This window comes from Hypoxylon fragiforme, assembly GCF_022984875.1.
Source record: "Hypoxylon fragiforme strain CBS 206.31 chromosome Unknown GGS25scaffold_5, whole genome shotgun sequence".
NCBI lineage: Eukaryota > Fungi > Ascomycota > Sordariomycetes > Xylariales > Hypoxylaceae > Hypoxylon > Hypoxylon fragiforme.
Window position 1 is genome coordinate 446,301 of NW_026054760.1, and position 27,141 is coordinate 473,441.

The 27,141-nt window shown below is 47.0% G+C and overlaps 8 protein-coding genes across 8 annotated transcripts; 2 read left to right on the top strand and 6 right to left on the bottom strand.

The window, feature by feature from the left end:
- Positions 1-79: 79 nt before the first annotated feature.
- Positions 80-1,058, bottom strand: GGS25DRAFT_521344 (uncharacterized protein; the record flags this gene model as incomplete). The annotated part of the gene is made up of 3 exons (XM_049264044.1): positions 80-483; positions 590-774; positions 1,006-1,058. 3 exons carry the CDS (start codon positions 1,056-1,058, stop codon positions 80-82), a joined length of 642 nt encoding a protein of 213 aa, XP_049116318.1.
- A 431-nt stretch (positions 1,059-1,489) lies between these two features.
- Positions 1,490-2,919, bottom strand: GGS25DRAFT_521345 (uncharacterized protein; the record flags this gene model as incomplete). Its single annotated transcript, XM_049264045.1, has 5 exons — positions 1,490-1,880; positions 2,040-2,081; positions 2,141-2,514; positions 2,594-2,658; positions 2,718-2,919. 5 exons carry the CDS (start codon positions 2,917-2,919, stop codon positions 1,490-1,492), a joined length of 1,074 nt encoding a protein of 357 aa, XP_049116319.1.
- Positions 2,920-3,908: 989 nt separating this feature from the next.
- GGS25DRAFT_489163 (putative short chain dehydrogenase/reductase) lies at positions 3,909-6,230 on the bottom strand. The gene is made up of 2 exons (XM_049260879.1): positions 5,472-6,230; positions 3,909-5,391 (listed from the first exon to the last, which is right to left on the bottom strand). Exons 1-2 carry the CDS (start codon positions 5,503-5,505, stop codon positions 4,607-4,609), a joined length of 819 nt encoding a protein of 272 aa, XP_049116320.1. The 5' UTR covers positions 5,506-6,230; the 3' UTR covers positions 3,909-4,606.
- Positions 6,231-6,338: 108 nt separating this feature from the next.
- On the bottom strand, positions 6,339-12,090 carry GGS25DRAFT_489165 (P-loop containing nucleoside triphosphate hydrolase protein). Its single transcript, XM_049260880.1, has 2 exons — positions 11,703-12,090; positions 6,339-11,588 (listed from the first exon to the last, which is right to left on the bottom strand). Exons 1-2 carry the CDS (start codon positions 11,768-11,770, stop codon positions 6,641-6,643), a joined length of 5,016 nt encoding a protein of 1,671 aa, XP_049116321.1. The 5' UTR covers positions 11,771-12,090; the 3' UTR covers positions 6,339-6,640.
- Positions 12,091-19,022: 6,932 nt separating this feature from the next.
- Positions 19,023-21,178, bottom strand: GGS25DRAFT_489169 (SecY subunit domain-containing protein). The gene is made up of 3 exons (XM_049260881.1): positions 20,929-21,178; positions 19,435-20,779; positions 19,023-19,378 (listed from the first exon to the last, which is right to left on the bottom strand). Exons 1-3 carry the CDS (start codon positions 20,936-20,938, stop codon positions 19,303-19,305), a joined length of 1,431 nt encoding a protein of 476 aa, XP_049116322.1. The 5' UTR covers positions 20,939-21,178; the 3' UTR covers positions 19,023-19,302.
- Positions 21,179-21,753: 575 nt separating this feature from the next.
- GGS25DRAFT_514177 (tRNA isopentenyltransferase) lies at positions 21,754-23,182 on the top strand (the record flags this gene model as incomplete). Its single annotated transcript, XM_049262964.1, has 2 exons — positions 21,754-21,825; positions 21,899-23,182. 2 exons carry the CDS (start codon positions 21,754-21,756, stop codon positions 23,180-23,182), a joined length of 1,356 nt encoding a protein of 451 aa, XP_049116323.1.
- A 323-nt stretch (positions 23,183-23,505) lies between these two features.
- GGS25DRAFT_489173 (Clavaminate synthase-like protein) lies at positions 23,506-25,384 on the top strand. Its single transcript, XM_049260882.1, has one exon. It carries the CDS (start codon positions 23,607-23,609, stop codon positions 25,185-25,187), a length of 1,581 nt encoding a protein of 526 aa, XP_049116324.1. The 5' UTR covers positions 23,506-23,606; the 3' UTR covers positions 25,188-25,384.
- Positions 25,385-26,002: 618 nt separating this feature from the next.
- GGS25DRAFT_531364 (uncharacterized protein) lies at positions 26,003-26,801 on the bottom strand (the record flags this gene model as incomplete). The annotated part of the gene is made up of 1 exon (XM_049265491.1): positions 26,003-26,801. The coding sequence occupies exon 1, from the start codon at positions 26,744-26,746 to the stop codon at positions 26,003-26,005; it is 744 nt and encodes a 247-aa protein (XP_049116325.1). The 5' UTR covers positions 26,747-26,801.
- Between the last annotated feature and the right edge of the window lie 340 nt (positions 26,802-27,141).

The following is a 27,141-nucleotide window of genomic DNA, read 5'->3' on the forward strand; positions in this document are numbered from 1 at the left end:
AGAAAGTCTCAGGGACAAGTACGGGATAGTGCGAATACGGTGATGTCTATTGACACGGGCTCCCGCCCTATTCAACATCTCATAGCGCAGGCTTCCTCTCAACGACCAGCCAGCGCCTGAACGCAAACATGGCCCCGTCTCTGGTCTCCTTGCAAACCTGCGGTATCAGACGACCGACTTCCCTCGCCACACTCTCATTGCTAGTCTGGCGGGGGATGAGTTCGTGGCTGATCAGGCTCCCCTCATGCATCGCAAAAGCAAGATCTGGCCTGGCATCACGGGCTCGGCCTCGACCTCTTCGAGTCCCGCCTCTGAGAAGAGCTGACGTATGGGCGGAACCCAAGAAGCTCTGCAGCCTGGCATCGTGGCCAAGCGTCAGGTTCATCAACTGCTCGTGTGCATCTCCCCTGACCCCGAGCTCGACCTTCTGCACACGCCCGGAGTTTATGTCGATGTCTCCCCACTGTAAGTAGCCACCCGGCTCTGAGGGATATATCCACTTTAGCATAGCGCTTGGGAAGTCTTACATCTAGGTACCAACAACACACGCTCACTTATCCACGAAGGGAATGGGGAAAAGAGGACTCACTTAGTGACTTAAAGAGATTATCCAAGACTCCCTTGACGGCGTCATTCTGAAGAACAAATACGAAGAATCGAATGTGGACGATGTCGTAGACGCCGACCAGGTCATCCGGTAGGTACAGCATCTCTGACGCCCCAGTGGCGAAGATCGGCGTTGGAGGGAAGCCAAGCTTTGGGCGGCAATTGAAACTGTAAAATATCTCAATGTAAATAAATGTCAAGTGAAAGCTAACCCCGTGCCTGTGCCTACATCGGCAATCCTCAAGTTGGGATCTTGAATCGGAATTTTTGGAGTGCGTGAGACATCCGAAAAGCTCGACAAAGTAATAATGCATCAAGTTCATGCCGCAGACCCATGATGTGGCAAGTTAGATCAACTTCTTCTTCTTTCTAAAGGTTATATGATGTGCCTAGGCTTACCGACTGCTGTCGAGGTAATCTCGCGTGTAAACGTAATCTGGTTTCGATGCCATGACGGAAGCTTGATTCTTCAGTTGATTTGGGTGATGTATCGCAACAGAGACGTGAGACCGCAACTGAGGAAGGAGTGAGCTAACCTGGGTAGTTACGTTATTTCAGTTCCCCAGGTAGGTATATGATTAAAGTAGTCTTTGGAATATAAGTAGAACTCTTGGTTTCTTTGTCCCTACCTACTTAGGTACATTCTACAATCCCCCACAACAGGCCAACGGGATGGGACAGGGAACAAGCATTTCGCCGGCCTACCTAGGGCGGCTACATCTAGGTACGCCACAATTAGGTATAGATATGAGTACTTGGTAGGCCATTCATTGTTTCTAGCTGGTTGGGCTGTGGAAAGGGCAAGTATAAGGGCAATTTCATGACGCTCATGGTAGATTTATGTTGCATTATGATTTGGAACTGTCGGCGTTGATATACCTGGTTAAGCATCCTGCAATGCGGATCTATCACCAACATGAAGTTTATCGACTTTGGAAGTGCCAACCACTGACCACTCCTCGGTGAACCCAATACCAGTACCGGGTACCGCCCTAGAAGATGCCATGTCGAGCTCATACGTTGCGACTGTAGAATTCATCAAACTGTCCAGCCGGTCAAAATTCCTCTCTTGCCGGGTGGATGATCCAAATGTGCGAATGACCCGAGACGTGGGGCCCTTTGTCTGTCGAAACTTCTCCCAACGGCCGCCGCCTAATTTCTGGCTTTTCCGTAGAAGCAAGGGATAGATTATAGGCACACTCGAGCAGATTATTACCATTTCGATTTCCAGTGCCGCCGCGGAAATAATGATTGCTCGAAGATCAGCTGTCGGACTGTGAAAAAGAATGTTAATATATTATCCATGGTGCGTGTGCAATTCGATGGTAATAGAGTCGATTTTTGTGACGATAGATACCCACCTACCTATCTACCTACCTGTAGCTAGATAGGTAGGTACCTTTGATTATGACCTGACGATAAGGATGACCTACTGGTATAGCACATAAAAGCGCCATGAAGCCAAAGACGCAGTGCTGACATGTCGTTAGTGTCCTCTCCATCTTACTAAACGCGATAGCGAATATGCACATACCTCAACCCAACGGCAAATAAGCAGGTTAGGCTGATCTTATTGCTTCGCTTCATTTGTAGTCGCCATATCAGCGGCAGAGGTAATATGATAGAAACAACATCGGAGACGATGCTCACGATGGTCGCCGCAGCATAAGGAGCCATAGTGTCGTCGCACTCCCCAGTCACCGTTAGGTCCCAGCTCAAGCTCACGGGTTTGCAGGTGAAAACGCCCCAAAGTCCGTTGGCGATAACGAGACACGTCGAGATGACCATAAAACCCTTAGTAAGTAATTGGAATGTCTGGTTGGGAAAGACTCTTAGATAGAAGATAAAGACCCCAAGTCTGGCGCATACGACTCCGAAAATATAGAGAAATGCCTCGGCTATGAGTACCTATATTATCTAGTAAGATATATGTTCTATTTCGGCACCCTATGAGCATGATGCGCCGTCAAGGATAACCTCTTCTTACCTTTCCCCTGAAGGTATAATTCACCACAAGCTCTGAATCAGGGTGCCCTTCGCCGGCCTTTATCACTTTAGGCACAGATTAGCAGATCCAAGCTGGCATACGAGTAACGTGAATTGAAACATACAAAATCCAAATAGCACAAGCATTGCCGTGACATCTACAGCAGCGAAGACTATGAGAATATCTTCCCCGTACGACTTGACTCTCTGAACTACACGCGATGCAATTCGCAGTGCCAGGGCGCAAAGCATTATCGTTTCAATAATGCAGAAGGCGATCAGTAGCCTGCGGCATACGGGCGTGAGAGGGAATTCCACATAACCCATTTCATCGGGTTACTTGGATGAAGAATAATTGTGTGAGAGGAATTGGAGTCGGACGTAAATGGAGCCATCGTTCTACACCTAATATCTATGCGCCAAGTAATGTAAGATTTCATTTCCTCTGTACCATGAGCACCTAGGTAGGACCATCAGGCGCATCTAGGTGCTTATGTCAATCTCTGGAGGCCTACATAGAAATATAATTAGCAACATGATTGCAAGATGATACCTATCTCGGTAAGTGCACACCTCAGCGGCTTTGGGATATCCAGGAATTTTGGTGAAAAAATACGAATCTGCCTAACCCAAGACAATGCCTCGTGCAGTGAGACATTAGGGGCCGCCTCGTTCGGCGTATCATTCACCTACGCCTTACCTTTGATTGGACACACGGCGCGTGGATTATAGTAGCACAACTCAGACATCAATTCCCAGCCCCGTCTTGTGATATCGCGGAATATGATTGAGCTTCTCGGCACTTCGAGCATCGCCGACATCTCTTCAACCGCGGGTCGCTCGGCCAAGTTGGGGGCAGTCGGAAAATGAGCTTATCTTGACTCCCCACCGCAGTATATATATATATTTAGCATCCAACCTCGCGTGAGATGGTACGATAATTGTGTTTGCAGTACCTACAGCTGCAACCAAGAAGAAGAAGAAGGAAGAAGAATGGAAGAAAGCTTGCTTTATTTTATCTAGGTAGACGACACTGGCGGAGTGCCAATATATGACGGGCAGGCCCTATGGGGCCATGAGCCTCAGGCACCTGCAACAAATTTTGAGACAGAGGCCGCATGTTCAAAGCGGATGATAAACCACCTAACCTACCTATAGGTGGGTATGCGACCCAACGACGGGAGGAATGAGAATGCAAACGCCCGGCAGGGTAGGCCTCGATTCACGTGATCTATTGAAGTCACATGACTCTTGTTTGACAAGGGCTTTCTAGCAGCTAACAATTGGGGGGGCGGGGCGCAAATAGGGGTATCCTACAGGGTAACTTAGTAACTAGAGATAATTGAGAGAAAGGTTGATAATTGACATGACTTCGATATTCTGCTACCCCTTCATCAACATTTCCGAGTTTTGCGCTCCGGGTAGAAAGTTTTTCCGTCGACGGCTTCGCTAGACGCGAATCGTATGGTAAGATGGCCATTCGTGGCATGAAAAAACGTCAATCATCAGCCGATAGAGAAACCGAACGTTCGTTTCGGTTCCGATTGAGATACGGGCCGACCCGACCCGACCCGACCCGGCACGGCACTTGACTTTAAGATGAGGTCTGGCTTGGAGAAACAGTTTATTCCACGACAGAATCATATCATACGATTGATCCTTCGGAGATAAGACTTGTGGAGGAGATAACTATATCGCGTATGGGAGATGTGTATTGCTAAACTGGACCGGGCCTACCTACCTAGGAACTCGCCGTCTGAATGGAATGAGAATTACACAAGCCAGGTTCTGGGGGGTCTACAGGCTACCCTCTGAATGATTACTGAGTGGCATTTCATGGAGTCAGGGGTAGCCTACAACATAAGCCTTAACTAACGATATGCACCAGTAAGAAAACCAAAGCAACAAGGAAATACATCCTCAGGGTTTTATGATACGATAAGTTTCACAGCTATACCCGATCCACAGAGGTGAGACATCCAACCGACTTCCAAATAGCAACTACCCGCCAGCCCTACCAAGGCAACACCCCCCCATCCACCTCCACAATCCCATTCTTCTCAAAGTCCCCGTCCCTCTTCCCCAGCACCAGGTCCCTGATCGCCCCCGCCGGCAGCTTGGGACTCTGGCTGCCCCTCTTCTCCCTCGCCTTCAGCCCCTCCGCCCCCGTCAAGTTCGACACACAGTCCCCGGGGTTCAGCGCGAGGACCTTGCACCCCCACCCCCCGAAGTTCGCGCGGTGGCACGCGGCGAGCATGTTGACGGCCGCCTTGCTCATGCGGTACGGCTCGGCGACGAGGAAGCCGCGGTACTGGAGGTCGGACTCGTTGCGCGCGTGCTTCTCCGAGATCGAGCCCTGCGAGGACGTCACGTAGATTACGCGCGCGCCCCCCGCCCCCGCCGTTGCCGCCGCCTCGCGCAGCAGCGGCTCCAGCGCCTCGGTCAGGAACAGCGGGCCGAACGTGTTGACCTCGAAGCTGAGGCGCAGCACCTCCTCGAGGTCCTTGGTGTGGTGGACCATGACGCCGGCGTTGTTGACCAGCGCGTCCAGCTTCCCGAAGCGCGCCGCGATCTCCTGCTTCGCCGCCGCGATGGACGCGCGGTCCGCGACGTCGAGCTGCAGGACGGAGATGGGGCTTTGGAGCGCGACCTCGTCGGGGCGCGAGCGCGACAGCGCCTGCATTTCCTCGAGCGCCTTCTGCCCCTTCTCGAGCGACCGGCTGCCGAGGAGGATGTGCAGGTTGGGCGAGGCGCTGGAGAGGGCGAGCACGGTTTCGAAGCCGATGCCGCTGTTGCCGCCTAGGGTCCCCGATGGTTAATATTTAGGTCTTGTTCCGGTTGTGGGTTTGACTGCATGCAAATAGTGGCTAGCGACTTACCAGTGACGAGGACTACTGTCTTGTTGGATGCCATGGCAAGTATGTAAGGCCTAGGGTTTTTCTTTTCTGATTCGGTAGGTATGTTGGTATGTTGAGTAGGACAAGGAGATCGAGATATGTGTTTGGCTTTGTTGATGACAATTTCCTTCTCATGGAGTGAATGCACTCCCCTTTATATCATCCCCAAGGTCTCAAGATCATACAGGAGATAGGACAGTGCAGACGGACTTAAAGGCCTGCAGTCCGTCACTGCCCCTTTCACGACAGAAGTGTAACCCAAAATACACATCTTGCACGAGGCGAAGGATCTTGCTAGTCGATGTGTCAATCTATAGCACAAAGGGACATGCCGTCCCGGGGCTGACAACCTCCGGTGCATCTACCTCCTAGGTTAGGTAGGTAAATCCAGGCCTTACTCAATTTATCGAAATTCCGGTATCTTGGATCGATTATTCGCTAATCTTACGAGAATCTGACAATCTAGAAATAATGCAATGACCTATGATGTCAATTCTCGATTTTTATGCATAGGTAGGTAAGTAGGTGCCTAATCTTATAGCATACCGCATAATTGCTCCGCCGCGAACTATGTACGGTGGTAAGAGGGAATAGTGGAGATAGCACCGCGGTCATTTTTACCGTCCGAATTGTCCGAGTCGAGAAACCACTTGGTATGGGCTTGGAGGATCCGAGCGGATGATCCGTCAAGTACTTCCAATGGCGCACCCACTGCTCCGGATCAAAGTACAGTGACTTTCTTTCTGATTTGCTGCTGAAATTCAGATATACGACGTGCTTCACCCATACAGGGGTTGATCTATGTAGGCATCTTGCGAGGGCGCGACAACACAAATTTCATATAAACTATAAGTTGATAGATTTTGTATTTAGAAATCATATTCGTAACATATAAACAGGCATAAATGATGCTCTCTAGGTAATACATCTGTACAGAAGCGTCACAGCATGGGCAAGCCGTTTCTTGCTGTCAACACTTTAAAAAACACTTCGTGTTTTAAAAGGGTAGGTACACACTAAACCAATGCCTACTGCCTACCCACGATAAGTATGCATGGCGTATCCCAAAGATGAACTCGTTACTCGCTCCAAAAACCATTGTCGCATGCAGCCGGTTCAAACTGGGCTGATATGTGTACGTGCGCTTTTCCCTATTCGTCGTCCACGAGTCTTTTATCTTCCCATGCCTTTTTGGCCGCTTTGGTGAGAACGTCCATGTCTCCGCTCATCTCACACATACTCCTGAAGTTTCCATCCTCCTTCTGCAGAAGTTCATGCGGGTGGCCATATTCCACCACCGCGCCATGGTCTAGAACTAGTACTTTGTCGTAGTCAACAATGGTGGCAAGCCGATGCGCGATAGTGATAATGGTGCTTTTTAAGTCCCGAATAGTCCCTTGAATTTTCGAATCGGTCGCATAGTCGATCGATGCCGTGGCTTCGTCCATCACGAGCACCTTAGGATTCTTAAGCATCGCACGGGCAAGGCATAAAAGCTGCCTCTGGCCTTGGGAAAGGTTTGTACCAGATTCAACGACTGGGGAAGACAAGTCAAGGAATATGTTCTTGTTCCCTGTGGAAGGCGTAGTAGGGCTTAAGGCGTCCTGGTCATTTAGGACTCCAGCATCCCGTGTGGCGGAAGGGGGCCTTTCGTTTGGCCCGATGAGCTGAACCTTTTTCAAAGCAGTAAATATATCCTCGTCGGTATAAACATTAAACGGGTCAAGGTTTGTTCGGATGGTACCCGTGAAAAGGGTCGGGTCTTGAGGCACAATCGTGATTGCTTCTCGGAGATCTTGAAGACCGATCATGCCAATGTCGATGTTGTCGATTAAGATTTTGCCACTCTCTGCCTCCAGAGCACGGAAGATTGCTAGGGTCAGGGAACTCTTTCCGGCACCAGTTCGTCCCACTATGCCTACCTTCTCGCGGGGGTCAATCTTGAAGGTAACGTTTTTGAGGACTGGATCAAGTTCTTTGCGATATCTTGTAGTATATCCAATAAATTCAACTGCGCCATGTGCGGGCCAATTCTGAGGAGGGCGGTTCTTTTCGTTGATTGGAGCAGCCTCCTGTTCGATGTCGAGGTATTCTTTCACACGTTCCACAGAATTCATGTTTTGCTCGTTCATGGCGTATAGTCGAACAAGCCATAGAATGTTCTCGGAGAATCCAATAGCATAGCTCAAAGATACACCTACAGAGCCAGCGTCGATCTTTCCTAAACTGAGGATGACAAAAACACCAGCAAAGAACGAAACGAGATCGCCCAAAAGGTCCGTTCGAAAAGCGAGCCATCTGTTAGCAGCCCACAAGTAAATGAACGGACGAGACTGTGTGTTAATTCTAGTAAGATTCTCCCGAATGAATCGGCGCTCGTCACCGTACGCGCGGATGGTTGTTACACCCGAGAGAGTCTCGCCAAACTGTTGAAATAGAGGGCTTCGGTTCACTGACTCCAGACGCTTGAGGTCTCTTGAAGCTCGAAGATAAAACAAGCCAACCAGGACATATAAGCCCGTGATGAAAAACCCTGCAACTAGAAATCCCGGGGTGATGGCTGCTATTAGTACCACAGTAATCATAATACCCACGGCACAGCTCATAACACCAATGGCTACAGGTGCAACCTCCTGATCAATTGCCTCGAGATCTTTGCTAAATCGGTTCATCAACTGTCCGAGGGGAGTCACATCGAAGAACTTGAATTTCGCCCTAGATACAGCGGACATAAGCTGATTATGAAGCTTCCACGAGGCAGTAAGCGACCCAAAGAATAACCATATATCTCGGGTTAAGGCCAATATAGCACCAGCAATGCCAATCAACGCTAGGACAGTGAGGTAGTAATTTACGTTGACTTCCGGCACATCTGCCGCCGAATAGTCGGCGGGAGTGATAAATGAGGTAGCCTTAACGTGGTTGATAGTTGCCGCAACAGAAGATGGAGAAAACCACGAGTTGGTGTGAAGCTGTGAAGACATGCTGAGGTGTGTAGCAGATAGGGAAATGTTTTCGGGGCTCGAAGTGTATTGATTGGCCCATTCCTTGATCCATAGGTTTGATGCAACGCTGCTGAATTGCTGGCACCCAAATACTACAACAGCAATAGCCCAGAACCACCAAGTACCCATAGCACGGAGATAGAGCCCAATGACTTGCCATTTGACAGCGCCCGTAGCTTTCGTCTCTTTTAGAGAGCTCTGGTTTTCTTGCCTAGTGTCAGACTTAACACCCGATGTCGCATGGCCGCCATTATCTATGAGGGTTTGGTCGCTTTCATCTCCAACACTAGACGGCACCCGCGATGGAACACGTGAAGCATCGGAAGATCCTGGTCGTGATTTACTTCGAATCTCTTCGCCAAGTTTACCGGAAGCAATTACATCATTGGCCGGTCCTTGAGCATCAACTCTACCATTGTCGAGGAGGACAACATATTCAGATAAGGGCGCGCAAAGCGTGGTGTTGTGTGTGACGAGAATGCAAGTTCGACCCTTCATCAGCTCGCCTTTGATACACTTTGTGAAAATCCATTTAGCCGTATGCGAGTCAACTGCACTTAAACAGTCATCAAGTAATAAATGTCGAGAATTCGAGTACACAGCACGGGCCAAGGAAATGCGTTGCTTCTGACCGCCGGAGAGGGTGATGCCGTTTTCGCCAACCAGAGTTTCGTCACCATTATCAAGAATTTCGAGGTCTCGTTGCAAAGCGCAGGCCACCAAAACATCCCTGTACCTTTTCTCGTTGTAAGGCGCAGAAAACAGAATATTCTCCCTGATATTTGCATTCACCAACCAGGCAGATTGAGCGACGTAGGCACAGGTTTCAGTCAAGCCTGTGGCGGGATCTGGCCGGACATCTTCCCGGCTGCGGCCACCTGGCAGGAACACTTGACCATTGACCTTGGTCATTTCGCCAAGTAAAGCCATAAGCATTGAAGTTTTCCCAGAGCCTGTGGGTCCTGCGATAATGTTGAGCTTGCCTATTCTGAAATCAACGTCGAGATCCAGAAGACGGAAAGCCGTGGACCCGTCTGCGGCAACTGCGTCTTTGCCGCCCCAGATAAATGTAGCATCTCTGAAACCAATGACCTTGTTGCCATCCTCGTCTACATTCTCCAGCCCTAGCTGCTCATATTTCTCTGTCTCATCCTCGCTCAAAAATTCCTCGACTCGATCAACCGAAACCTTGGCTTCTTGCACATGTGCAATCATATCTCCGAGTTGGTCTAGAGGCACTCTAAGAAGCATAAAGAGAGAGATGGCAGTGAAGGCAACAGATGGATACAGAGGCTTCTTTTCAACCTTGGTGTAGACCAAAAAGGAGAAAAAGGTAATCAAAACTGGCACTGTATTCCAAATAGCAACAGCAAGTGCCCAGATCATGTATCGATTTCTCAACGCGCTTAGCTCGTTTCTTCGTTTCTCGTCGACAATTTCGCTGAAGCGTGTTTCCCAGGCGAAATACTTGATAATTCGAATATTCTGGAGGATTTCGTTGGTAGTGTGTATCCGCTTGTCCGTCGCAGCCATGATCTTACGCTGGGTGTAGTTGAACCCTTTCGCCAAGAGGATGTTGATGGGCAAAAGGAAGACCATTATGACCAGGCCCGGCACGGCGCTAAGTCCCATAACACGATAAAGCAGAGCAATAGACACAATAAGCTGTGAGGGTGCAGATGCTAGCAAGAAATGCAAATACGAAGAGCACTCAGAAATCTTGAAGCTGTCGACTGACATGAGGTTGATAATAGTGCCCAAGTTTGCTTGTTCGTCTGGTCCCTTGGATGCATCCTTCTTAACAACATTGCCATTCTGCACATCGGACTTCTTGCCATCCTTCTTGAGTCTCAAAATTCTCTTCAACTTCTCAAACTTCGTCTCCTTTGCGCCACTTGCATCTGTGTTTCCAAGAACAGCTTCTCTACCACTTGCTGCCTTGCGCCGAAGGGCTTTAGCATATATCTCTCCAATGACTATAGCACGAATTCGGATGCAAATTTTTCGACCAATCCAGAGGGATTGACCATCGGCAACTGAACGGATGATATCCGATACCGGAAGTAGAATGACATATAGCCAGAGGACATTCCTTGGAGCCATAGTCGGCAACTCGACGTACTCAAGAATAGCTTTGAGAAGAAGTGTAGGAGCAAAGGTGAGTATGCCACTCATCGTGGCCCAGACACATTGAATAATCAGTAAGCCCTTAAAGTACTTGGTCAAGTGAAAGGCAAGGGATGTTGTTTTCTTCACTTGCCGATAATTAGCAAGAACAGTCGCGGCTTTGTCGCGCGGCAATAGATTCCACACGTGCTTCATATCGAGAGGTTCCTTGTAACCTTGCCAGAGCATCGGGTCGATCCATGCAAATGTCATCAAGGAGAGTACAGAAGCGAGAGGCTCGCGGGATGGTTCCATATTGCCCTCCCATTCCATGATAACGGTTTTGTTGCCCTTCCTAGTGTTCAAAGCCATACCAAACAGCAGTGTCGTTAGACAAAATTCCACGATGATGAGAGTTCTTGTAAGATTGGAGTTATCATGGATGATAACGGAACGGAATATGATTAGCGTGAAGAGCCATTGGAAGCCGTATATAAAAGCAGTATGATTCCAGAGTCGTGGAACGCGCCATTGGGTGTTTCCTAAAAATAGTCGTAGTGTTGCAAGAACGAGAACATATACCCAAGTGACCAAGCCCATTATTCCTGCTAGTTGCCCACGGCCATCATAGGTATCAGTGGCTAGAGCAATGATATTGGCGACTACCAAACCACAAATTGCAACTTCTTCGATGGCGACGATCAGGTTCTGACCAGGCGGGGTATCGGCTTGGACAATGGAACCTTTCGATGTTGTCTTAACCAGGGCGAGCCGGCCACCGCCATTCGCGTTAATGGATATCCCTTCATCATCGTCGGTGCTCAAGCAGTCATCTTCCTCGGGTGGCACCTCAGTGTGGTCTCGATGGTCGGGTACTTGATTATAGCCATGGGATTGTTTTAATCTAACGTGCCGATAGACGGTTTGTACTAGAAGGTGAAGGAGTGATAGGGATACTAGAATGAGCGGGAAGAGGATTTGGAGATAACTATGATGTGGTACAAAGGATGCCGTTAGTGAGTGAGACAGACGAATACAAAAACAGCAGGCAGATAACCAGCGAAATACGAGGCTCCCAAGAAAATTGTAACAAGAGACTTACTCGGACTGGAAACATATTGTAAAATCATCAATCCGCCATATTGGCCATGTACACGAGGCAAAGCTCATGTTTCCGCGTCTCCCACGCCCCACTCGCCAAAGTGGACGAATTACTTCTTGATGATATCACCAGACGGGCTTTTTAGAGGTGAACGCAACTCTACAGCCAATTGAAGAATAAATTTAATAAGATACTGTGTATAGCTACTGACAGCAAAACGGTAGTAGCTTGGGTGATAGATAATGTAGGACTGACGACGCTATGTTTCAGTATGGTTCATAGTAGAGAAGAGAGACTGGGGATGGGATTGGGAAGAATAATGTTTTAAAAAAGATGGCTGCATGCGAATCGGGAATCTCTGGGGAGGCGGAGTGGGGCAGTAGATAGCATAAAAAGTTGCAGATATGCTGTGATTATGGAAAGTGGATGATAAGTACTGTGGAGCTATGTAGGGACATACATACATACCTAGTACTAGCCTACTAGGTAGTGGCATAGCGACATAGTGACATAGCCCTGGAGAGCTACATACATGGAAGATAGATGGATCCACTGCTACTCGGACGTTACTTACCGGTTCAATCGAACATACTAGTATTACACCAATTCAAACAAGTACTGCGCAGGTATACACATATGAAGCTGGTTCCTTGTGTGGTGGGGTTGTGGAATCATAAACGTTTCGCTCCTGACAAAAACGACAAAAAAGTCTCCCGACCGCTCAAGTCGCAATGGCCCCTGAGTGGTCAATTGTTCACAATTCGGCAACTCGGGCTGGTCTGTTCCTGATAGCGTACCCAGCTCTGTAGGCAACCCTACAGGCCCTAGAGCATTTTGAGTAAATTCCAAGGTTTAGTAAGGCACACATTCCTTGGTCGAGGCTCGAGCTACATTGGCAACACGCGAGAGAGATCCACCATCAATTGATAGAGTTTATTCGAGCGCAGCACCTAGTACACCTACAGGCTACTGCAGACTGCAGTCAGTGCAGTGAGTATTGTAGAGATTGTATGTACCAATGGTGTTACACGATAGTTACATAGTATAGTACATTACATGTATGTAGTCGCAGTAGGTAACATAGTATGTATCATTGATTGATCCTGCATCTCCAATGCAACATTAAACCCACGAAGTCTTTATCATCTCAAATGCTTATTGTAAGTAGCACATGTATCTATTTTTGATTTGTCCGGGTGAGTCATAAAAGACATCGGAGTATTATAGGTACCATACATGTAGATATATACATAATGCCTACCCTACATATGTAGGTACCTACTTTATTTGATTCTGATAATCAGAGAAGAACCCATTTCTGTATGTACAATCTCAGAAGAAAAAAAAAACTTTTCGTATCGTGACTTACCGCCTACATGGTAGCTGCAAAGTACGATGTTAGATAACATTGCACAGACCGCTACACGTGTACTACAACTGATAAGTACATATTATGTAACTGTAGCTGTGTGGCATATGTACATACATATCTCATCTTCAATCTTCAAAGGTACCACCTGATCTCAAATCTTTCCATCCATCCAATTGTCATCATATCATCTTATATACATATGTAGCATTCCCGCCATGAGATGGGTGTGTTGAGTTGAACACTGAATGGTCACTTGAGTATCTTACGCGCATGTCACGGCAGGTATGCATCTTTCAATGCGGAGAACTAATGAGTTTTATGATCTATCTGTCACTGATGGAGCCGATGCTTTTTCGTCTCTCTGCTGGATGAAGCTTATATATATATTTAGGGTTGGGCTTCTATATATGGAGCCCTAGCAATACTTTAAGGATCTTGCTCTAATATTTCTCTCTTTAACCCTATCCATCGGTTTTCTTCTGGTAACTATTGCGATAGAAGCCGCCTCAAGGCACGATATTTGTCCATGCAACTTGCATACCGACTTAGGTTAGGCATGTAGATGAGGGGTGGTGATCACATTCACCTATCCCGGTCCATACTATAGTAGTATGCTTATGCGGGGGTTCCGAGCTGCATGCATGAGACTAAGAGAACCAGACAGCAAACACCACTTCTGATTGGTGGCGTAGTCAATTATCGTCCTTCAAGCCTCCTTACATACCAAGCGTAGAATGATATACGAAACTGATTATAAAGTCTATCATAACCTTGGAAGAGTCTCGACGAGGTCTTTGAAATTCATCAAGCCCCATTCGTTACTTTTCATGCAAGTTCAACTGCTTCCTATACTTCCAATCCCGCTATGCATAACGTGTTGCAGAAGCCTCAGTTCAGAGTTACATGTAAGTAGTTCCATAGTTATTAGGTACTTACAGATACCTAACCTATACATCGGTATACACCTTACCTACTAGATTAAGGATAGTTGAGCTCAGTATCTATAGATATACCTAAAGAAATGCTTGCTTCAAGATTTCCAAGGCTATGTTTATATAAGGCCGAATCGACTATCCATAACTAAGGCATTTTACCAGTTTGGCGTAATGTCCCACTAAAAATAGGGGTTGATAGCATTATAATGTGCACTACGGTCGGTAGTCTATAAACCCAATTTTGTATCTCAAATCCATAACCTAGCCTGCCTACCTTAGTAGGTAGTTGACAGCAGGTTTCTGCACACTAACATAAGAGGCTTCGCGCAAGTGAATTAAATTTTATTGTCTGGGCTTCGTTCGTCTCCAGAGAAACATGAATGTCGACCAAGTACCTAGGTTAGTAGCCTACTCTTTGATGGCTGATATGATCAAGACTGTCAAGTATAGCCAAACGTTTTAAGGTCACTTGATGATATGTCCCACCTCAGCAGTGACATCATTCGCACGCAAGATTCGGAGACGGCAAATTGAGCCTGTTATGAATGTGAGTAATCATAATGAGAACTTGATATGAAATGTATCATGCCATTGATGAAGTGGAACTGTCACTAAACGATACTATTAACGGAATCGATGGTAGCAAGCAATTATTTGGTAGGCAGGCACGCGACTAGTAGCAACGAAGTTCAATAATGAGGACTCGGGAGAGATTATTAGATTCAGGTAAAAGTTCATCATGTACACGTTAGTTTAATTGTATAAGTTCATGATATGCATACTATCTTTTTCATCCTATTATAGAGATAAGAGACTTAGATGGTTATATGTCTTGCTATTTAATGATGTAGAATAGGCATTACCTAATACCTAAGAGGTAGTGTAATACTTGAGAGAGAGAGAGATCATGATGACCATATGATTTAGGATGCAGCACATGATTCGGCCCCTATATAAAGCGATAAATATTCCAGTTATCAGTACCTACCTACGCAATTAACACTTACAACATATCATGAGAGTGAAGAGCGGTCAAATATACACATCTCAGGCTGACCAGTAAGCCCGGCATGTCAGAAGTCTGCTGTCATATTATAGAACCTAGGTATAACATCTCGAGAGGATGCGATAGCAGGCTACGGACACTTACATGATAACTACATAATGTCAGCTCCTCGCAGCATGCGTGGCGCTCCCACTAACTAAGACTATTTCGTAAGCTTCGGGTAAATAGCAGACCGCACTTTCTTGTCATGAGGTGTAATATCTAAGGAGCCATGTTCTTGAGCCTCCTTTGAACAGGACTGATGAGGGAAGCATTAAGGAAACATCACCGAAAGAAGAAACCCGGGGAAGGTTCGTGACTTGATATTCTATTTATGTGAAATTAACTTCTCCTTCTATTTAATTTTTGTTCTCAGTCACACAAGCCATTAACGTTAGCGCATAGTTGAAGTGGCAAAGTAGGCAACTGCTAGATCAGGTAGGTAACACGTAACCACCTACCTACCCTAGGGTTCTTCATGAGGTCTTTTCTGCGTTTGATCGGTGGGAACATTGAAATACCTAGTACCTAACCTATTAGTATGTGAATAGGTACTTGGCAGGTCCTGCCTGCTGAGTGCCTAGGTAGGTTAAACCATTGCGTCAGGTGAGATTTTAGGGGTTTCACACTCTGTAGTTGCGTAGAATTCTCGATTATTATTTCCGCGGTTATTACTAAGAGACTCGTTGCTAGGTTAGGATAATATCCCAAAGTTTGATACAGAATTCTACAACACTTGAACATTGTTTGATTTTGCTGCAGGTAACTTTAAGACTACAACCAAAAGATGGAAGAAAGCTTGCTCGGGTACTTTATTCCTGACTATGACGGCGCTGTGCCAATATCTAGGACATGCCTAGTGGAGCTATGGTACCTAAGGCACCTGCAACAAATTGCTTTCAAAGTACCTACCTATTCAATCCTGAATAATGGCTGGAGGTGCACCAGCCTCATTGACGGCATATTGATCTCCGGATATTCACTTACAGTTTACACTGCCATGGCTTAATGGAACCACAACAACTACTCATATCACCGAACACAACTCTGGATAGCTAAATGCAGGTATTCAAGGATCAGCTCGTTCTTTGACCATCGGGGCTAATATGACCAAAAGGTGCGTTGGGAAATTGATCTTCAAGCTCAGCCTTGATAATGATCAAATACGGACACTCGCGCAGACAGGTACCTAATGAACAAGAAATCTCAACGTTCAACTGGAGTCCTAGGTCCATTGAGCAGATAGCCCACAAATCTGAGAACATTGCCGAATTATTTAGATTGGTTTTAGCACCGAGGTTGCACTTTAACGCACCATGAGCTGCAAGTTAATGACAGCATACCCAGGGCGCCTCGGTATGTATCTTCAACATAGTGACACGGGAGGTTAGGCGGATTCTCTACCTTCAGGAACTACATAGTACCGTGTACCGAGGTACTTAAACGATGTTACGACAGACTCACGCGCTCCCCGCAAGGCAGAGGTCGAGATTAAACTAGGCACCACGGTCCTGATTTGGTACAGGTATAATATGGTAGGGGAGGCCAAGTAGCTCTTAAGGACAATGAATGGCTTCGTGGCTTCTTGCTTGCGCCGTATCAGACATCGGCACCGGACGACCGGTCTCCGGGACCGCAGTGGGAGCTGAACTGATCGACAGGGATATCATGATGGTGATGATGTCGAGTCTAGGCTACATCTATGCGAAACACGCGGGCGGCTGCCCTTGCAATTTGTAACGGGCCATTGGTCAGTGTGCAATTGCACAGGGGCTGCAGCGTAGGACGGCATCCCTCCTATGTTGATGATTCCATTGGCCCACCCAAGCCATCGGTTTCGAAGGCTTTTGGATAAGGTAATGTTTCCGTATTAATTCCTATACCAGTTTGTAGGAACAGGAACACACCAAACACATGCTAACTAGAGCTTGAGCTTTTACGCGTGCACTCGTTTTGGGATCGTGGGATAAGATGGTTTGTGGTTTGCGTGCAACAAATTACTGTCACTGCATTCGCTCGCGTAGAGCTCATACTAGCTATGCGTCATAGCCACCTATATTTCGTACAGGTACCTGTGAAATCATGGGACTAATAATGCATGCATACGTGTAGGCACCTATACCTACCAAAAGGACGGAAGAACCCTATAACGACGACCAGCCAGCTGAATTATCTTATGTTACTCAAAGAATTGGGGGGCAGCTGGAAGAAAGCGAAAGGGGGAAAGCCTTTCAGACTGTCTGATACGATTGCTAAGCCACATCCATACCTGATAGCTACCACTCGAAGTCATACAACCTACCTAGGTAAATATATATCATATCCTGTCTCGCCGACAGTCTTCTATGACTTCTACTGGTACAAGTCTTACGACATATCCCGAACAATACCAGCTCTCACCATTACACTTCCATGAAACTATAAAGTACTACAAATAGAATAATATCGAAATGAGTTTTGGATTCGGGGTTGGCGACTTTATCGTAGTAGGAAAAACCCCGCTGATCGGGGCTATAACTCGTTGGCATATAGATATTGCGAAGCTATTACTCCAGAAAGGAGTTGATATCGAAACAGCAATATCAAAACCACAGATAAAGGTGGCAAAACTGTGCTGTCCTGGGCTATACAATGTGGGAGGGTGGATATTGTGGAAGTATTAATCGAGAATGGAGCTAATATCGAAGCTACAGATGAAGAGGGCAGAACCGTGTTGACTTTGGCAATCGATTCCGGCTTCTATGGTTCAATCCGACTACTATTGGACTTCGGAGCCGATACCACAGCAAGAGATGAGGATGGTAATACGGCGTTGTATTTGGCTTGAAAATAGAAGAGTAAAGACCACCATGGAGACGACTGGGAAGACGACTATGAGGAATGCTATAAAAGCATAATTCAGCATCTCTTAGAGGCGGAAGAGGCCGCTGAAAATAGAGGCTGATAATACCAGCGTCGTAAGTGGGCATCCTGGGGGCTTGTAGCTGAAAAAGCAAACCTACTTCTAAGCCTGCGATTAATGATGATGAGTAACTACGCGAGAGAAAAAAAGGGATAATGATGGGATCTACTCAGAGAAGGAGGCTTCCTATACGTCGAAGGTTTCCTTGAAACATATCGTCTGTCGTTCAATCCGTCCAAGGTTGAGGCTAAAGTAAGTGTATGTATTCCACAAGGGTGTTAAAGAATGCAGTCTGTTGCTATATACCTGGTACCTACCTCCTACTAGGTATACCTATATAGCATACGTACCTAAGCAGTGCAGATACCAGATCCAGGCCTCGATGGTGAGTCGCGTAACCTACCACCTAACCTAGGTACATACATACATAGGCGTGTTGCTGAGAAAGAAACTTGGCCGACAACCTTACAGTAAGTAAGTACATCGAAACTTCCACCTCCAACCTCAACTACGAATCAACCTTAGACCAGCACGTATGGAATTATGTATATTAGATACCTACCTAACCTCGACCTACCTACCAATACACAAGTTCCACACACTCGCCACACCAAGTGCCAGCCAGCCAGCCAGCAATCAATCAATCAACCACATTAATACCTACCTACCTACCTGGGTAAGTAGGTAGTCAACACCCCGCGACTTCACGTAGTTGAAGCCCCTTACTTAGGTACTTACCTAATGTATGTCAGAACAAAGGCACGTGACCCATAACTAACTACGTAGTTAGAGGCGTCGATCAAAGCCGAGGGTTTAATTAACTAGGGTCCACGTGACAGACACCATTCTCCGGTTGGTTCATACTACAGAGTATGTAGCACTCTTCTCTACCTCAATTGTCATACCTAGTAGTATCTCCAAGGTACTTACTTCCTCGAAGTATGAATTAGGCTGCATGGACATCCTGATACTTATCTAGGTAGTCTTGCATGATATTGGCGTTGGCATGCAGCGTCAAAAAAACACACACAAACGCACGAGTTTGAATACCTATGGTATGGTGAGGTATGGTGTACATTATATATTCTTCATCACTAATAATGATACGTTAACTATTACACTCTTAGCCGTGGGATTCCGTTGAGAAAAAAGACTCCCCCCAACCCGAATGACCGCAGACCGCAGACCGCCCGTTTATGCATTTTTATAGCTTCGCCGCTTTTTGTGGAAACACTCATGACTTTTTAATTTTCCCTAGGTATTACACACAGCGTGAAACAATTGCATTATCTGTGGTCTTGCGCCGACGTGGCGGCTTGTAAAGAAATAGGACCAGAACATAGGGCTTATCCCATGATCATTCCTTTCATTCCTGCAAGATCGCCTTCCTTCGCGGCGATTTCAAAGTAGCCGTAGATGATTCTGTTTTGAAGTTAGCTGATAAGTTACTACATATGATTATTGGAATTGTTACTTACGTGACGGCAAGAAGAGTACCAGTGCCAGAGCCAAGAGCTCCCATGAGATCACTGGCAACCGACAGCGCACCAATGCAAGCACCACCGAAAGCGGCAGCGGTAGGAATGATACGCTTCAGTTCTTTGTACATACTCTGATCACGGTGACCAGCCATGACAAGGCCTTGGTCCTTCAACTGCTTGGCAACGTCACGAGGGCTGGAACCAGACACTTCAATCCAAGTCTTAGAGAAAATGGCACACGCGCTGAGCATGTAAGCGATGTATACGGCAGTATGGATAGGGTCGAGAACGGCATCCCGGAAGTTGAGCGGGGGAGACATGTAGTAAACAAGGCCGGAAATAGCAGAGAGCTGGGCAGAACCTTCTCTTGCTTCCCAAACACCGAACATGCGGACCAAAAGGTTCTCGGAGAAGCGAGAGTACAACATCTGGCTGATAAGGAAGATGTTGGACGAGAGAGCAGACTGCAACATGATGGGCATGTTGGAGGTGTAGAAGAGACGGACGGGGTAGGAGCCTCGAGCACCTCGCTGGCGAGAAGATTTGACGGGGATCTCGACACGGAAGCCTTGGAGGTAGATAACGGCGGCAAAGACGGCCAGAGTGGCTAGGAGGTTCATGATGTTGGGGAGGTTCTGCCGATAGAAAGCTTCTTGCAGAGCACGCTGCTTGTTGGGCCACGTCATCAACAAGTGGAACAAAGCAATGACGGCGCCTTCAAACTCAGGGCCACGACCAGTGTTGATCGAGGTAGGAGAGAATGCCTTCCACATGATAGACTCGCAGATGTTGGTAGCGATGAAAAGGGAAATACCACTTCCAAGGCCGTACCCTTTCTGGAGAAGCTCATCGAGAAGAATGACAATCATACCAGCCACGACAAGTTGGAGGATGAGGAGGAAGACGATACCGGCGCCCAGGTCGGAGGGGGGGCCGTAGAGACCAGTGAAGACATAGACAGTCGCGGTACCGGCGGAAAGAATGAAAGCAAAGAGCTTCTGGGCAGTTTGGTAGAGTTCGCGATCGGATTTGAGGTCGAGGTTGACGTCAATCATGTGGGTGCCAGCGAGAAGTTGGAATACCATGCCAGACGAGATAATTGGGGTAATACCCAATTCCATCAGCGTTCCACGATTACTCGCCATCATCATTCTCAACCAGTATAGAGGATCCGAAGTGTCAGAGGACACGATACCGTAAAGAGGCATCTGACTCATGACCAAGAAGATCAACAGTGTCAGACCAGTCCACATCAACTTTTGGTTGAAAGGAACCTTGGTCTCGGGCTGCTGAACTTCGGGCAAGAATGCCACGAAGGGCTTGACGAGATCGAGGAACCGCACTGGAGAAAAACAGTTAGCTACATCTCAAGGCTCAATGGCAAGGAAAATTGGACTAAGTCGCGAATTTCGAATAGAAGCTCTAGGAGCTTTAGGAGCTTTGTGAATCAAGGCAGAGAGCGAGAGAGGAATAGATAATAGATGAACTTACAGCTACTCATCGTGAAAAAAGTGTTGGAGAATACAATAGAAAATGAAAAAGGAAGATAGAAGGGGAAAAAGTAGATGCAATGAGCGACGAAGGCCCTCTTGTTTGGTGGTCGAGGGTGTCGCGATGTTTAGGACCTGTCGAGTTTAAAAGGAGAGGAAAGGATTCAAAAAATCGCAAGGGCAAAAAAGATCTGGCATCAAAAAAATTGCCCCAAATTGAACTATGTGTCCATTATGCGATAGGTGGAGTACCTAAGCTAAGCCTGACTAGTAAGCTTTGACCTCCAGATGTTGCTTCTCCACATCCAGCTACTAGGCTAGGTAGGTACTAGGTACCTAGTAGTTATTAGTACGTACTATGTATATTTACAGGGCCCATGAACACGTGATCGTTTCCAAGATTCACTCCACTGTTAGGTAATCCATGGATCATTTAACTTTCGAGCTGGACCCTTGAAAAAAAGAAGCCTCAGTGCTATTCCCAACTTGGAATAGCAGCATGAGCCCTGCTCATCCAGCACAGCCACATCCGTGGCTTTCCTACTAATGCACTTCAAGTTGAGATGTGAACTTTGAATGTTCATTCATTTATTTCAATGTTAAAGGTCTTGGCATTTAAGAAGCTCAAGTTTTAACAATCGAACAGATTCACAATATCTTCTCTCCTCTTAATAATGGAAAGAAAGCATAAAGCCATTCATATTCTTCCCTAATAATCTAGCTAAACATTCAATTTTTAATCATATATTATTATGTTCTCAAACATCTTTTCATGCTACGCTTGCGACAGAAATTCGCATACGTCCTCGACAAACTTGCTCAGACAATGGCTACAACACATCCTCCCCAGGAACCTCTTGTGGCCATCCTAGGCACAACTGGTACTGGCAAATCAGACGTTCGTCTTGTTCCTCTTTGCCAAAAGCAAATGCAATTATCAATACGTCCACTTCCACTAATCATTTCTCCAGCTTGCCGTAGATCTAGCGCTTAAGTTCAATGGAGAGATCATCAACGCCGATGCTATGCAAATGTACAAGGGGCTTCCAGTCATCACCAATCAACTCTCGCTTGAAGAGCGACAAGGTGTTCCCCATCATTTGTTAGCAACAGTTGACCACCACGAGCCAACATGGAGTGTTGATATCTTTGCATACGAAGCAAATAAACTCATTCGTGAAATCCGTAGCAGAGGAAAGCTTCCCATCGTGGTAGGCGGAACTCATTATTACTTGCATTCCCTGCTCTTCAAAGATAATCTAGTTGGTTCCCAGGGCATTGATGATACCAACTTGCAACATCGACCTCGTGGAGAGAACGAAACCCAATTCCAGATCCTAGACGGGCCTACTAGTTTAATGTTGGACCGTCTTCGCGAGGTTGATCCCGTCATGGCAGACCGATGGCACCCAGATGATCGACGCAAAATCCAGCGTTCCTTGGAAATATTCCTCACTACTGGTAGACGCGCATCAGATATATACGCTGAGCAGAAGCAAGAAAAAGCATTAGCTCGCTCGGACAGTGGCCCCTGGCAGTCATTAATGTTCTGGGTGTACACCGAGCCAGAGGTGTTGAACGACCGTCTCTATAAGAGAGTGGACAAGATGTATCAAAATGGTCTAATGGACGAGGTAAGAAGCCTACATGAAAGCCGACAATTGAGGGCCGAGAAGGGAGAACCAGTGGATCTTACCCGTGGTATATGGCAATCTATTGGATATAGGCAAATGGAGCCATTTCTTGACGGCGAACGAGCCGGGACAGGACCGGCGAAGATGAACCAACTGAAAGAAGCCGGACTCGAAGAGACGAGGATTGCGACGAGACAGTACGCAAAGTACCAATTACGATGGATCCGGAATAAATCCATACCCGCTTTCAAGGACCATAAAGCAATGGATTATTTGTTTCTTCTAGACAGCTCCAACGCCGATGCCTTCTCCGCCGACGTGCTGGAGCCGGCAACCGACCTTTGCCAGCGGTTCTTGGACGGACAAGCTTTGGTCAAGCCAACGGAGGTATCCGATACAGCAAAAAAAGTGCTAACAGCCTTTGAGAATGCTGGCGGATCTTCGGCGCGCACATTCAAAGTGAAAACTTGCGACATCTGCGGCATATCCCTCGCAACGGAAGATCAGTGGAATATACACATCAAAGGTCGAAGACACCATCGTGCTCTACGGGGAATAAAGATGACCGCGCTGGTGCCTTTGAGTCCGCAAGAGGATCATGAAGCAGACATACGGATATGACTTGAATCATTGGTGTTGTTGAATTCCTACCTAGTATACCTAGTACTATGTACCTAGTGTACTTCATATGGGTACAACATATGTATTATATTTATGTACATATTAGGTATCTAGAACCTATCGAGGCTTCTCAGTTCTTAGTGTAGTGACCCATAAAAAGGAAAGCTTGCGTCGTATGGTTTTGCAGATACTGAGCTTTCATTGGTCAATTCGTCTAGTCCCACTCTGGTTACCGCGGTTAGTTCCAATCTGATCATTCCACCGTCATTTTCGGATAACTATGACCCCACTTATAGATTTATCTTATCGGCTTATCAACTCATCTGGATTGGAATATTTTATTGAAGATTAAGAAAAAAAAAACCTCTTTACATTTTCACATCTAGCATATTCAACATTTCTAATCCTAACAACAATAGCAGAAATGTCTCGAATTTTGCTAAACCAGAGGGCTCGTCACTTGTGTTCCGCGACGTACAGGCTGGCGCCAAACATCGGCCGGACCTTTTCAACCATACCAACCAAACCTTTTGTGTCGCTGGTTGCGAAGCACAATGTCAGATCTCTTCTAGGCCCATGTCGTCAGTACAGCACGGACCCCAACACGGATTCCAGCCCTGATCAGGCTACCGAGAATCATGTTACCGAGGATCAAACTACCAATGATCAGATCACCACTGATGAGACTACCACCAGTGATTCCATACCGGGCTCGGAACAACCAGCTCAGGAATCCATACCAGACACATCTCAGGGACCCCTATCGCTTCAAGTAGATAATGACCAAATCATCTCTATCAGTGGAGGAGGTCTTAAATACCCTGTCATTGTGGACCGCCACTGGCTCCGTGACTCTTGCGAGTGCAGTATATGCAAGGACTCTCACTCTGGCCAAAAGAATTTCGTTACCCTTGATGTGCCAACCGCGCTTCCCATCAAGAAAATCTCGAAAGAGGAGGACGATGTGGTTGAGGTCGTTTGGGAAAACGATTTCCTAAACTCTTCTGATCACGTCTCTCGGTACTCAGTTGAAAAACTCACACAACCAGCAAATCAGTACAAGCCATTAGATGAAATACCTAATAAGACCTTGTGGGACAGCGCAACTTTCGAGAAGGAACAGGTCACTGTTGACTACGATGAATGGGTGGCAGGTGGTGATGGGTTCTTCTCTGGATTGCGCCAGCTCAACCGTTACGGGCTACTTTTTCTGCGCAATGTACCACACTCTGAGGAGTCTGTCGTCTCTATCGCCAATCAGATCGGGCCTTTACAGGAAACCTTTTACGGCAGAACTTGGGATGTGCGCTCCAAGCCGAATGCTGAAAACATCGCTTACACAAGTGCCTCCCTTGGATTGCATGCGGACTTGTTATACACACGTGAATCACCCCATGTCCAGATTCTACACTGCCTCGAAAACACGTGCGAAGGTGGTGAATCGTTGTTTAGCGATGGCTTGAGGGCTCGTTCCCTAATCGCTAAAATGACAAAGAAGATCTATGGGCTACTAAGTGAATTCCGAGTCCATTACCAATACGTCAATCACGGCCATAACTACAATATGATCCGCGCGGTGTTGCCCAAGGGTCCCCCGAACAGGGTCTCCAACCTAGTGTTCTGGTCTCCGCCCTTCCAGTCCACTATCCAGAGAGTTATAAAGTCTCAAAAGGGCAGCGATTATTATCGCAGTTGGCTCAAGGCTGCCTCGGTATTCCGCCAGCTACTGGAGGAGGAGCCCTGGGTATACCAGTACAAGCTGCAGCCGGGAGAGTGTGTGGTGTTCGATAACTTGCGCATCTTGCACGGACGAAAGCAGTTCGACGAAAACTCCGGAAACAGGTGGCTTAAGGGAACATACATCACAGGCGACGTCTACAAAAGCAAGCTGGTCACATCAGCCGACCAGATGAAGGCTTTGGGCGAGGAAGAGACCCGGACCTTGATGCAACAGGCAGAGCTTCTGAGGGAAAAGCACGATGTCAAGATTGATGACAAAGTTTAGATCTATCTGTACTATTGTATCAAAACAAAGCCACGCGGCTTGTAAATGGCTACGTGATACCACAAGGGTTAGTACGTATGTATTCTTATGTAACCTAACTGATGAATTACCCGGGTGTTCATACCACTCTTCTCTCTCATTCAATACAGCTTCTGCATCAATCGTGGTAGTAGCTCGCGTTAATCTTGTGCATCCTATCAAGGTGTGCTGTAGCCTTTAGTTCAGCAAAAGATACACCTTGTGATATAGAGCCTAGTTACAACATGTCATTCAGAGCCCGCAACGAAGTATTTCCCTTTCAATGTCCTGACACGTTACATGGGTAGGTAGGTAGGTTGGCTGGTACTCCGTTTGCCGCGCCATGATCGTTTATGTGTGACAAAAAGACAACGAAGAACGGATGTGGTGGAAAAGGGGGTAAGTGCCTCAAGCTGTCCTAACTTTACGTCCGTACCTACCAAGGTTAGGTTAGGTACTTGCCTGCCTAGGAGGCATCCGGGGTATTTAAATGCCCCAACTTCCGACGGTTGAGTTATTTTGACACGATGTTCACCCAGGCGCTTTTATCCTTGGGAAGTAATTGAAAATAGATGGGGGGCCAAACTACCTAACCTAGGTAGTATTCTCTTATCTTATACTCTACATAAGATACGGCATGTCTCGAATATGGGCATTAGGTACATAACGAGGTCTTCAACCCTGGGTCCCCCCTTTCTCTATATCTTTTGAGGATGCTTATTCATTCATTTCTTCATTTCTTCTTCACCCGCCCTCTCCCTCCAGGCATCTATCACTCCATATAGATAGCCACCCATCTACTTCGCCGCCTCCTCCTCGGCCTTCTTCTTGGCCTCTTCCTCCTCCTCGGCCTTCTTCTTGGCCTCCTCCTCCTCGGCCTTCTTCTTCGCCTCTTCCTCCGCCTTCTCCTCCTCCTCTATCTCCTCCATCCGCTCCTTCAGCGCCTTCTTCTCGATGCTCAGGTCCTGGTACTCCTGGATGAGCGCCCAGCGCGCGTCCGCGTGCTCGGGGCCGGCGAGGTCGGAGCCGTGGACTGCGGTGTTGATGGCGGATTGCCGCGCGTCGATCTCGGTTATCCGCGTCTCGGCGTTGGTGTACTCGGCGGTGGTCATCTTGAGGGAGGTTACTTGTTTAGTGTGGGAAAGGTCTGGGTTTATTGGCAGGGTGGATGATGGACGGGCGGTTGTGGTCGAGGTTAAGGGTATATGAATGATAATTTTCTGGGTGTCTAGGAGTTGAGAGGGGAAGATCGGTAATAAGTAAGTGTACTGGTCGTGGTGGTTGTGTCGTAAAAGAAAGCTGTGTCTTTGCTCGGGGTAGGTCGAAAGTTTGGTACGATGTGGTTGATGGTTGATGGTTGATGGTTGATGGTTGATGGTTGATGGTTGATGGTAATAGATAAGTTTAGAGGCAGAGAGGATCAACAGCAAGAAGCGGCGAGGGGGAAGCTCTTTATATACTGAGAACTGGCACCAAAGGCTATGACCTGTACGACGGTATATCAGCAGCTGGTCTTCTGGTCTGAGTAATTTCCCGCTCATATTCGAGTCTTGGTATTTACCCTCGTCGTCGCCTGGGAGTAACTCAGTACACTCGGTAGATGACTCCCAAGAGAACTTGAAGGACTAGCTCAACTGAATATTTCATGATCTAAGTCCGACACAGCTTCATGACGCATCCGACATATGCATGACTTTAGTATTATGTTCGTAGTGTCAGTATCTTGGATGTGGTGGTGCAACGTTCAAGGGATGAAATGCATACCGAACTGTACCCCCTTTTTACGTCCACTAGGCCCAGACTTGTGAACACTTTAACACTACAGTAATGAGACAAGTTCAACAGAGGGCTCATGACATATCGAACGGAAGAAGGTCAATTTTATCTTACTTAGGTACCTATTCCATGACACAAATCTCAGGGGCTAGGCAAGACT

What these genes read in the sequence shown, in the direction of transcription:
- GGS25DRAFT_489163 (XM_049260879.1), bottom strand. Translation starts at nt 5,505, where the DNA reads ATGGCATCCAACAAGACAGTAGTCCTCGTCACTG. An exon ending in GACAGTAGTCCTCGTCACTG is followed by an intron (nt 5,392 to 5,471) that starts GTAAGTCGCTAG and finishes CGGGGACCCTAG; the next exon opens with GCGGCAACAGCGGCATCGGC.
- GGS25DRAFT_489165 (XM_049260880.1), bottom strand. Translation starts at nt 11,770, where the DNA reads ATGAGCTTTGCCTCGTGTACATGGCCAATATGGCGGATTGATGATTTT. An exon ending in ACAATATGTTTCCAGTCCGA is followed by an intron (nt 11,589 to 11,702) that starts GTAAGTCTCTTG and finishes ACCACATCATAG; the next exon opens with TTATCTCCAAATCCTCTTCC.
- GGS25DRAFT_489169 (XM_049260881.1), bottom strand. An exon ending in GGTACTCTTCTTGCCGTCAC is followed by an intron (nt 19,379 to 19,434) that starts GTAAGTAACAAT and finishes ACTTCAAAACAG; the next exon opens with AATCATCTACGGCTACTTTG.
- GGS25DRAFT_489173 (XM_049260882.1), top strand. Translation starts at nt 23,607, where the DNA reads ATGTCTCGAATTTTGCTAAACCAGAGGGCTCGTCACTTGTGTTCCGCG.